The sequence below is a fragment of the Stegodyphus dumicola genome, chromosome 9 (assembly GCF_044657685.1).
Source record: "Stegodyphus dumicola isolate Sdum_Otavi_A_Nest chromosome 9, ASM4465768v1".
Lineage (NCBI taxonomy): Eukaryota > Metazoa > Arthropoda > Arachnida > Araneae > Eresidae > Stegodyphus > Stegodyphus dumicola.
In genome coordinates, this window is record NC_140776.1 from 181305538 (window position 1) to 181318179 (window position 12642).

The 12642-nt window shown below is 35.0% G+C and overlaps 1 protein-coding gene across 3 annotated transcripts in view; it reads right to left on the reverse strand.

The window, feature by feature from the left end:
- The window catches only part of LOC118200650 (small conductance calcium-activated potassium channel protein-like), a 159549-nt gene that overhangs the window by 34626 nt on the left and 112281 nt on the right, over nucleotides 1-12642 (reverse strand). For all 3 annotated transcript variants that reach the window (XM_085824426.1, XM_085824425.1, XM_085824424.1), the window contains one exon: nucleotides 2226-2647. In XM_085824426.1, the coding sequence (XP_085680552.1) occupies nucleotides 2226-2647 (422 nt within the window). The remainder of the gene's footprint in view (nucleotides 1-2225; nucleotides 2648-12642) is intronic.

Here is a 12642-nt window from a genome sequence, read left to right on the forward strand (position 1 = left end):
TGACAACACTTCGATTGTCCATTGACAACACTTCGAGTACGCTTTGCTGCTACTGCTCAGTAAACAACCTGTGCTGTAATTCTAAATTTTTGTAAATTTTTCATTATATATATTTGTAAAAATTTTTTAATTCAAATTTTGTCAAACCAATTTATCAGAAAGATAATGAGCGGAATCAAGGAACGAAGAAAAGGGTTAGGATCACTGAGGAGGTGAAAAAAGAGATTGTTGAAATGCATAAAGATAACATGCGTATCCGGGGCTTGATTACTGCATATCACATGTCGAGAAAGATGGGTAAATTCCCTCCCCATTGGCAAGTTTAGCGGATTTAATATCGCCTTTGTTTTACACAATCAAATATTACAACCATTTATTTTTACAAGAATTACAAATCAAATAAGCCGACCCTTTACACATGTTGGTTCAATAATATGTAGTTTGCATTTCTTACTCCAAGAGGACACGAGAGATACAAACTATCAGTTTAAAGTTCTGAAACCATAACCGCAAGTCTATTTTTACAGTAATATCCAAAACGCGCAATTGATGTGCTCTTTTCTCACATGCCTCCTTTCTTTTTGCGATGATGTTTTTTGCCCACTAAGCGTGCTGTGGAAGAATACAATGCCTACTTTTTTACAGACCCATTCCTATAAATATTCCGAATAATATTTAATTGACATCTTTATGCTTTCGTGTTGTGTGATGAATTTTAAATAATAATTCGATGCAATGCCAGTGAAATAAATACCTAGAAATTTCAAGGCGTATTCAATCAGTGATACAGATCGCAGTCGAATGATTTTTAATATATTACTTTTGTAAAGGTTGAAGATGCTGAAGGCAGAAAAAAATCTGAAACGTTTGGTAAGACTAAAAGTTTAGGCTCTAAATTCCCCTTAACTGCAGTCCATTCTCACAGTGCATATCGACAAAGGTGTATATTAAAATCTATTACTATAACTCGATTGAAATTAATAGGGAGTAATTTACAATGAAATGTTTCCCCCTTTTTTTTTGGCATTATCATGCCACTCCTTTTAGATCTTTTTCATTAAAAGACAGCAGACGCCAAATACATTAGTATTACATTACAAATACATTAGTAGTTTTTATATAAAATTATTTATTTGCCAGTTTTACGCACTGATCCGTCAAACTATTATTTATGTTGCTCTTTCCCTTACAACAATGCTATTTTGTTGAATGTAAATATTTTCAATAAAAAGCTCTTAACCCTCTCGCTGCGCATCCCGCTTTATCCACGGGCAACGTAGAAGTAGCAAAATTTGCGCAACCCGCTCTTTCCCCGTTCAAGGTTTCCTTTCGGCTTTTCTGTGATGTTTAATTGTTTATTTAGTTGTCGGCTAACAGATGGCGTTAGTTGTCCACATTTCTGCCAAATATACAAGAATACGTTAATGTACCATTTTGCGCGCACTTTTCAGAGCTCAATGATGTCTGGCAAGGAAGCATTTCGCGAGTGATATAACCTATCTTCCTCACGATATTTCCGTCACTGATAGTAGTTCTGACTCTGATTTCAAGTATATTGAAGATAGTTATAGCGAAACTGATGAGAATTTCCCGGATTCCTTAGCAGATAGTGATGAATCTGAAAATTCAGTTTCTATTGAAAACGTTCGACAGTGGTGCAAAATTGATATATATGTTTTGATTGATTAAAAAAATTGATGTATATAATATATAGTATATATGTTTTACCTTTGTAATTTATAAAATAAATCATAATTTAACCAATATTAATTTTCAAAATTTTCCTTTTATATCATTATTCTTCAATTTCAGTATTCTGACAACCTTTTTCTATGATCTAATTCTATATTGAAAAAAAACTCTTTTACAAAAATTGTTTGTATATTTTAACTCTAAAATGCATGTAGATTTGAAATATGCAATAAAAAAATACGCAACTTTTGAACCTATTTTGATAAAAAAATACGCAATTTTTGAACCTATTTTGATAAAAAAAAAGTACGCAGTGAGAGGGTTAAAGGGTTTCATACTTTTTCATTTTTGTTTATTGAAAAACTAAGCTAAGAGGTTTACCTCTTCAGAACGACTTGATGACGAAGGTGTATTTTCTTGCTGGTAGTGTTAAATTGGCGCATATATCCTTCTAGACAAAACTGCTGAATGAATGTTTTCTAGCAACAGAAATGTTCCTTTATCTTTCTTAATTGAGCATCTTTTCTACTCACCTCTCGCAGAGCCTGAGCGTCCAGCTGGCAATGATCCACAGAGAGACCATGAAGACGAGCAGCACCGTTCCAGGGCAAATTGTCATCAGCGTCTTCAGCACGAACCTCGTATTGAAGTCGATCCTGTTGAGCGCACCGATGGACCTCGAGGACGCGTCCGTGAACAACTTACTGTGGAGCAGCATCACTCTGCAGATGAGGTAGAGGCGCAGGAACATGGGTAGGGACAACATCACGTCCACGGGCACCAGCCGAGACGCCAGCCGGTTTGCGTGGTTCGGCAACTTCGTCACCCACAGGAAATAGAACTCCCCCGGAGGAGGGTGGATGGAGCACACAACCACCTCTAGCAGAATGTTGGATATGCGACGCCAGGTCATGGCGATCCTCCAGTCCTCCGCCCCGTTGTCTATCATGAACAGCTGAAAAGGAAAAGAACTTCAGTCATCGTGATGGATCGTAATTTTACTACAAAACATCACCACATTAACCGCTGCCATAATGAGCAACACCATCACTCATCAGTAATGGCATAGCCTACATCCCCTATGTGGCTCTGGCCTAACCGTAGATATTGCCATCACAGATCTCAATGACATAGATACCATTACAGATCTAAATTATCATAGATCATGGACTATCGTTTAACGCAGACTTGGTTATCATCATAACCTAGACAGTGGCCCTGGTTGTCATAAACCAAGACAGTGGTTATGGACCTTTTCACACTGCACATATAGTTATCACAGATCCATCTACCATAGTTTGTGACACTATTATAACCTATATCGTGGAAGTAATCATAGTTCTAGATGATTAAGATGGATCATTACAGATTCTAGAAACGACCATCATGAATCTAGATAATAGCTGTGATCCGTTACTATAAGCCTTGGTACATCACCATGAACTTAAGTATAATGGCTATAGTTGATGGACAATCAGTGATGTCCAGGATGTAGATCATTATCAAAAATGAGACTTTAAAATTTTGTTGAAGCCTTCTTTGGGATAGTGTGACTTACAGGATAAAAATACTATTCTCCGAAATGGTACCACAACTTTTCAGGTTCTGCCCTCGGGTGATTGCGAATTTGTTAATGTCATAATAACTAGCATAGGATTAAGTGATTCAAAACCCTAAACATAATGCAGGTTTTGAAATTATTAGATATTTTTAAAAATAAAATCTGTAAATATCAGCCCTGCCTAAAACTTTCTGTAGGAGGATTTAGCTGTGTTTATCCCTCTCCTTTTGAGTACGGGGTAAATTGAATTTCAGCCTTTGTTGTGCAAGCAATTTTGCTATTTGAAAAGTTTTCTTCTGTTAACAGAATTGTAATATTGTCTTTTATTTTCCTGCGAGCTCCTTGTAGTTAATCAGCTTCATTCATCAAAATAGCTATCAATTAGAGCTACAAGAAAAATTCAAGTTTACTTTTTCCTCCGGATGATTGATGATTTTTCGTTTCCTCAAACCCAAAGTAGAGGTTATATTGTGCATCCTACGACTGCTAGATATACAACTCGCCCCCTCTTAAAGCTAACACAATTTTACAATGAAATGAAAGTAAAAATGAAACTATGATGTATAGCATAAAGGTAAACAAGCACAGACATAAAATATTGGAATTAAGCCCTGAAACTGGTGCATCTACTTCTTCATCTAGACTATATATTCATCAAAACTTGGCGACTCATGACAATGCACTAATTAACAAAGAGAGTACTATCCCTTCTATATAATGTTGCTTGTTATTGACTAATACGGATCTCTTTAATAGTTATAGCTAATGCAAGCGGGAAAGAATATAAATTTAGTGAAATAAATAACAGCGCATATTCTCTTCGATATATGGAGAGTATCGCAAATACCAGAATTTCTGACAGTGCAAAATGCACCCGATATACATAGGGGTGCTTAAAGGAAAGCACTTCTGAGAGATGCGAGAAAGATAGCTCCTATGATTTCGAAAATACGTTTTCTGGAAACTTCTAGAATGTCGTCGTCAGATAAAAATCATCAAATATCACCAACGTGGCGACAAAAATTGTCGCCAAGATTAAGTAGAAGGTCTTCAGCCTATATTTTTAGTTTTTATTGAGCTATCTTTACAATTCAAATGACAATAGATTCATGCTTAAACGATGTAGAATGTAATCACTTACAAATACATGTAACTTACAGAGGCTGTACGCACATTTTTTAGACGATTTGGATAGGCGTTAATAAAAAATCATTTACTGCAAAAGAATTGCAATTGTAATATGTTTTTAAAAGTCAAAATAATCGTCTGTGGCGTGAAAGTTTTGTTTTTATTCAAAATGGATAATTTAACAAAGCAGTGGTTCGAAGGCTACATTTACGCTCTTTCCGAAGAGAAATATCCATACTCCGTTATCCAAAAACGATGTGAGAGTCATGGTTTTGTGATATATAAAGCGTCGATAGGTAATATCATCAACAAGAAAGGAAAACAACCTCAAATTGGAGCCTCAAGTGGGACAAAAATTCCAAACAAGTATCCAAGGAAAAAACGGACATCTTCGACTATTGCAAAGGTACGTTGTTTAATGTTAAAAGAAAATCCCCCTAGTCAAAGGACAGTTAGTTGCAAAATCATTAAAATGCTCGGCGTCCACTGTAAACAAAATGATAAACGTTGATTTAAATCTTAAGAAAGCGAAAAAAACGCAATGTGCATCGTCTTCTTCCAAAGCATAATGGAAAAAAATTGTCACAATAGATGAAGCATGGGTGTATTTAAATGATTGTAACAAAAAAGAGCCATTTATTATCATAAAAGGGGAGCAAAATTTTAAGTACATGGTTCAAAGAATCGAAAGAAAGTTTTTCTAAGGGATTCATGATTGTTGCTGGTTTTTCTTATAATGGCAAGTTAAAAATAAAGAGACTGCAAAAAATTGTCAAGATTAACTCCAAATACTATCAGGAACATATTGTATCGCCAATTTTTCTGAATGAAATACCATCGCTTTACCCACAGTGCCATCCATCTGTGAGACTCCATCAGGACAAAGCTAGCAGTCACACATCAAAATCCACTGTAAATTTCTTAAAAGAAATGGAACAAAAAACTGGTATCAAGGCCATACCCTTCACTGATATCCCTACTAAATCTCCCGATGCGTCACCTATGGATGTTTGTGCTTTCGGACTTTTAAACATTGCATTATCCAAACGTTGTCCCAAAACCCTAACAGGACTCTGGAAAGCTGTTCGGGAGGAATGGGATAGAATATCTGTTCTTCCACTTCAAAAGGTATTATCCTGGAAATTGCGGTTTCGAAAGATAGTTCAGAATAAGGGATGTCAAATAGAACATTTAAAACACAAGAATTTTATGTAATTTACTTTTGTGAATACAATATACATAGTCTAAAAATGTGTGAACAGCCTCTGTATAATCACCTCTAAACGCCTACAGAGTGGACACAAATTTGATTAAACAAAAATTCGTAAAAAACTTATTCCATAAAATGCAAAATAAATAAATAACGACTGAATAACCCTACAAAAATTCATAAAAAATAAATTACAAACAGATATTTACAAACATTTACAATAATCATATACAAAAAATATTTACAAACATTTACAATAATCACAATTATATATATGTATATTAAAAAATTCCAGCCAACGCATTTTTTTGGCAATTTTTGCATGCTAGTTTGTTTTCTTTTTCCGTCATATGTTATCTTTAACCGCAATGCATTATCGAAGTATTAGTTAGAGTTCATTTCAGCGGCAAAAGCACTTGAACCATCAAAAATAAAATATATTTTCCAATGATGCGGCAGAAGGATGATTTCGAAATCGTGTGTCTGATCTCATCTATCTCTAGTGGCCTTCCTCCCCTTAGGCGTTTCTGCTTACGGAGCATGCTAAATTTCTTGAAATTAATGATTTTTTCTTAAACAGATTAAATTTTTGATTTATGGCTCAATACACGATGGCTCAAAATGCACTCCACTGCGGAGTGGTGAAGATTCGCAGGAGTACATGATGAAGGACATCGCGAAAAAAAATAATAATTTCTCGCAATATTTTATCTTATTAACTACTTGAGAGATTAAATCGACTACGGACGATCGGAAATAGAGTTATGATTTTTTTTTAATTGTGCGTATTTTCGGCGATTCCAGTTACTTCGGGTATTTGGACTTCTAGTGCAGTTTCAAAATAACTTAATTATTTAATTTTTTAGTGTCTTAATCTAAGTTAAAATGAATTTGGTGAATGCAAATAGATCAGTGACATTAACGTGGCTTGAATTTCCGCAAAATTTGAGCGACTTTTTATGATTTCGCGAATGTCAAAGAAATCCAGGAAGTTCAGCTTTATTATTATTATTATTATTACTTTAAATTTCAGTTATAGCTGTTAAATTATTTTTATATTTGTATAAGTTTGTGCTACTTAATTAGTTTTACTGGACTTCTGTTTGGGAAGAAAATATCGTTTCCAGAAGTTTCTGAAGTCAGCTTCAGTTACCCGTCATGGTGGCAAATAATTCCGATATCGAACGATTCTTTTCTAAATATGCCCTACTCCAAGAAGAAAATCAGGGTCGCACATACCCTGTTAAAATGACAATCTTGATAACAGTGTTTAACACATTTCCAGAATTTGAACAATTTATAAATGCAAGTTTCAATAAAGAAAACTCAATATAACCTTTCTTTAGTTATTTGTGTTAATGCTGCCGTCCGAAATTATAGTTTTAGAAGCGAAATTCTTCGCAATACTGTTAATTTGGCTGGCTGAGTTTCACTTCTTATCCCGTAATCGAGCAAAGTTAACCTACATTTCTTGCAATAAAATGACTGCTTTAGTGATAAATATTGTTACAAATTTTGTATATAGGTAGATGATTTTAGTGCAATCATTTGTGAAATTGTTGTATTTTGCTGCGTAATGCAACATGAAAAATCTAAAGAGACGAGGTATACCGGTGTTGATGTTATGCAAATTGTATTTCTTTCTTTTATCGAAAGTGGCGCAGACGCAAGTTTGTTAGGATTTAAGAGCTCGCGCTTAGAGCTTTAGGGTGGCTGTGAATTACTGTAGTAGTTTCAACGAGGCAGCTGAGTTTGCTTGGTGAGCCGCTACTGAAGTCGGAGGTTTTAGCGTGTTCTTCGCCGTTCCTCGGCCAACTTAATGTTTGAAATCCAATAAAGAAGTTTCGGTCAACATTATGACTCTGAGGTTTCTTGGGTTCTACACTGAGTCAATTTACAGTCAAGTCAATTTACAGTCCACTATTTTTGAACGACGGGACATACAACCGGAAAAATGAAATAATACAGGGGACAAATTCATTTAACATTGAGTAAATGGGTATCTCTGTAATTTGGAGAGATATCGCCAAGCTGCCTACGGTTTTGGCGACTTATTTGGTTGCCAAATTGGGCAAGAAATCGCCCCAAGACGCCCAACTTGGCGACATTTCTTTTCAGTCCCTGTATTATCGTAATATGTACCGTAATTGAATAAATGTAATTGATAACTGTATTAGCTGCAACCGTAATTCGACCCTTATATTCCTTTCCAGTAATTTTGAGAAGCAGTATTAGAAATATCTCGGCGGCCGGGTGAAAACTATATAAGGCCAAAGAGAGTGTATCTGATCTTAGTTAGAAAGTTGGGTACTATTTGGTTTTGAGGGCCGTAAAAAATCGCCAAACTATTCCTGATGCCAGCGCTGCCAAAAATAATTGCGGCAACCCTAGCGCAAGAAAGGAAGTATAATAGTAAATAACTATCTAAGATTGATGTTTTAATTTAGATGAAATGTTAATTTCATATAATACTTTTTTATTATTATAATTTATATAAAAAAGACTAAACATGACTGAATGGAAGCATAAGAGTCAATAACTATTTCAGATCATTATTATAATTTATATAAAATTTGCTAAACATAACTGAATGGATGCCTTCATTCCTATTTCACTACCGAGTTATTGCTAAAGCATAATTTCATCTCGTTGGTTGTTCAAACGTAATTTTCTATAATGAATGATGCCTTTTCTTTGAAACAATTCTCCGTAAAGTGCAGAATCGCCCACTTATTTGTTTGCCGCTTTTTACAAGGGTTAAAAACAATTGGATTTTTGTCAATTTTCTTTTACTTTTTAAGTCGATGTGTACATAGATAAAATCAAAGGTGTGCGCAGTGCCATTTTCGTGCAATTTTGGGATTTTTTTATTATTTATTTATTTATTATTATTGAAGTGAAAATAGGTCGATGTGTACAGGGATACCGAGTATGTGCAATTCTTAATAACGCGTCAAGCAGTGGATGATTCTGCACTTTACCCAAAATTCTATTGCACATTTTTCGTCATAAGCAATTCCCAAATTGTTAAATCCATAGGATATCAAAAAAGAATTTAAAAATTAAACTACTATTTTAATGGAGTCTTAAGAAATATAGAACTATATAAACTTACGTAATCTGAAATCAACGCGTACGCTAGATTTGGCGCGCTGTTAAATGGGCGCGTTTGCTAGATTTGGCCCTTTTGCGCGCACATTTCCGCTGCAAATTTTTTACGATCCTCAATACGGAATAGTACCGAAAGTTGTTTAAATATTATTGTTGCGAGTTGTTAGTTCAGCGTGAACTAATATATCTCCGGATTAGCTTTCTCTTTATGTGCACTTTGCATTTAGCTGTGTTTAACAGTCTTAGTAGTTTGAAGTTTACTGGTTTTACTCTGTGATACTGTGAACACCTGTACGAGCATTTCTATGGAAAATTTCAGAACTTTGTTTCTTTTGATAAAATACATTTTATTATCCTATCATCTGACCTGTGTGCATTAAATCTGTTACGAACCCGTACGCATGCAACAGTATCAATATAGCGCTAATACCATTGGAATAACTTCTGAAATTATTGATTGTAATGAAATTACTTCTTTAGAGACATGGAAAATGTTTTCGCATTCTTAACGGCCGGATAATTCCGGTTTGAATTAAGCAGGATGTTTGGCATTCGCTATCCGGCCGATTTGACATCCGTTGCATACTTAATATTTAGCGCGCAAATCTGAAATGTCCTGACATTTGGATTCTAAACTTTTACGCAATCAAACTTCTATATTAGGCGAGCCAGATAATATATCACTTCGCTAACTGGGCCAGATTCTTTCGATCCCACCATGTCCAAGTAATTAATTTATACTGGTTATTAAACCACTTTTGAGATTCGGACGAGACCACATTCAGACTTTTAAACTGAAAACATTTATTCGTTCTCTAGAAGAAAAATAAATTCCTTATTTGAGGAGAATTTTCTTGTATACCGCTACTACTTACCTACGGCTCACTTTAGAAAGGAAGCAGGCAAGATGAAAAATTAGTAATGCCTTCGCCGGGAGTCGAACCGCGGACTTCTCAATTACGCGCTGAGCGTGCAGGCCACTACACCACGAAGGCTCGCTAAGAAGGCAGGAGAAATACCTTATAGGTAAATAAATTTCATCGCAATTCCATACGGAGGGAGGTACGCAAGTTTCATGGCAGCTTCTAATGTAATCCCATTGCTTAGCTCCAAAGAAGAGAAACAAATAATTTTAAAATTTTACGAGAGTCGGGAGATTTTTCGAAAAGGGGGTTGATATATTGTTACTTGGGAAGGAAAGTTAGTGATGACAGAATTTTAGAAAGCGAGTGTGAAAAAATTTCTTAGAAAACACCAAGCAAATATAGAAATTGAGTATCGATAAAAGAAATCGTAGATTCGTAGAAATTCGTAGAAATTCGTAGATTCGTAAAGATTCGTAGAAATTCGTAAAGATTCGTAGAAATTGAACATCGATAAAAAGCACTGGGTGGAACGCGAAATGTCGCATTCTGTGTATTGTTTATTAGACATTTATTTATCATTCAAAGAGTACAAAATAAACGAATAGTTAACTGCCTGATAATGACAAATGAGTTTTATTATAATATATTCATGATTCTATTTCGTATTCAATTGAAAGAGAAACTTTTCATTTTTCAGAACCCTCGGGCACATATCTTTGGAAATTACACACCCCAACTGCGCGGTAACGGCCTTGATTTGCGCTACAATTGCAAGCTTCCTTGAAAATACCTTACCTTTCAAAAACATCCCATTAATAGAAGTCACCGTTGATTAATATACGGGCTATGTGGAGCCATTGTCACCCACTTTCGTAACATTTATAAAATATTCGTAACGTTTATAAAATAACGACTTGGCGACAATTTTTAATCTTATAATCTTAAGACTTAATTATAATCTTTTAATACTTTAATCTTACTTATAATTTTAATTTTAATCTTGGCGACAATTTTTGTCGCCATGTTGGTGATATTTGGTGATTTTTATCTTGACGACGACATTCTAGAAGTTTCCAGAAAACGCATTTTCGAAATCATAGGAGCGATTTTTCTCGCATCTTTCAGAAGTGCTTTCCTTTAAGCACTCCTATGTATATCGAGTGCGTTTTGCACTGTCAGAAATTCTGGTATTTGCGATACTCTCCATATATCGAAGAGAATATGCGCTGTTATTTATTTCACTAAATTTCTATTCTTTCCTGCTTGCATTAGCTATTAGTATTTATTTTGCATTTTATAAACCGATGTGACATTGAAATCATATTAAACATATCGTACAGAAAATCAAGAGAACATTTGAAGTGTGTGTGTGGGCTCCGTCTTGCATGAACCACTGGAGGGCAACTGTTCCCATTTTTAGGTGTGCTGACATTAATGGGCATTGTCGATTTTTTTCCAACGTAGAGCCAGTCACTTCCAGTTGCTGACACAGTCTATGAATGGCCTGTTTGCAAGGGCTTTTCTTGTACCAAAAGTGCGCATAAAAATGCTTTTGTGTCGTAACCATACTCCTTGTTTCTTCAAAACATTTCCCTCTTTGTACAACACTCAACCGGTCGTTATTCGCAATCCAGCAAATTGCTGATTCGCGGTAAACTAAGTATCCGATATTAACTTCTCCTGACTTCTAGTGGATTTTACATAAATAAAGAAATCCTAATACGCTTTTTAACATTCTGTATGTAACATAAGAAGCTGCATACAGTGATTGAATAGTATGGCATTTCGTGTGACATTCTGTCTGTTTTGCATTCACTAAAAAATTAAGTAATAAAAAATTTTTGTATCAAATTGAAAACAGAATTATCAATAATTATTCGGAAAATCAAGTATTAGCTTCAATGTTTTCTGGGTAGCGATGTGGTACTTGCTATTTTACACTATTGCTTCACATAAATATTTTTAAATGCATTAATATCAAGGAGAATTATCACCGTGATTTCCAGTAAACTCTGGTTATAATGGGAACGATGTCGATAGTTCAGGGTTAATCCGACGCTAGTTAAAATCACTGGAAAAAAATAGCGATTCATAGAAATACTCTTAACAGAAACACTGAAAACAAATTAACGGAAAATTATATTAACAACCTTTATTTTCATGGATTTAAAATATAGTGGTTTGGTTATTTGATTATTATGGTAAAGCACACGAGAACTATCTGCCTAAAGGGAGGGATGCCTAAGGGGAGGATAACAGAAATTCTTCATATCATGATAAATCAATCATTACCACAAATAATTTATAGGTATATAAAAAAGTACAATTTAAAAGGTTTCTATTCAAGTAATCGACCACTATACTTTAGCATACTCTAATAATCATATATCAGGCATAAGTACTTCAAATCAAGGTAAAGTAAACATTTTTACATCACACAAGACTAAATTTGTACCAAATTCCTGGCCTTGGAGCTCCAGAGTCACGTTGCGTACACGCGATTGGCTAAACGCTCTGACTGCGAGAACTTCTCTAATGCGACTTAACCACTTCCACTGAAATTGCAGTCACCATCCAGAGGTTTCGAATTAAAAAGCACCAGGAATAGAGGAATAACCAACATTGTCCTGCGAAATTTACCTAGATATGTGATTTGTAAATTCACAAGTATCATAAATGTATGCCTGTTAAATTACCGCATCAATCTACAAAGAATGAAACCGTATATTCAACTTTCTCCCTCCCGAGCAATTCATGTTTAAAGAAAACTTACCCACTACTAAACAATTAGTTCGCATCACAGGATTAGTTGGTGCAGCCCGGCATTCTAGGTTAAATAACTATTTTCCTGATGTTGGACGTGGCGAAAGCCGTCGATCGTGTCTGGCATGAGCAGCTCTTCTGCAAATTAATTAACTTAAAACTGTAAGAGAATTTATCGCACTTTTCATTTGTTAAGAACAGAAAGTTCAAAGTTTCAACTACAAATACCTTCTCCTCTGAAAGGATTGTCCAAGATGGAGTACCCCAGGCAGTACTATTAGACTTGCATTGTATCTTTTCTATGTGGTGAC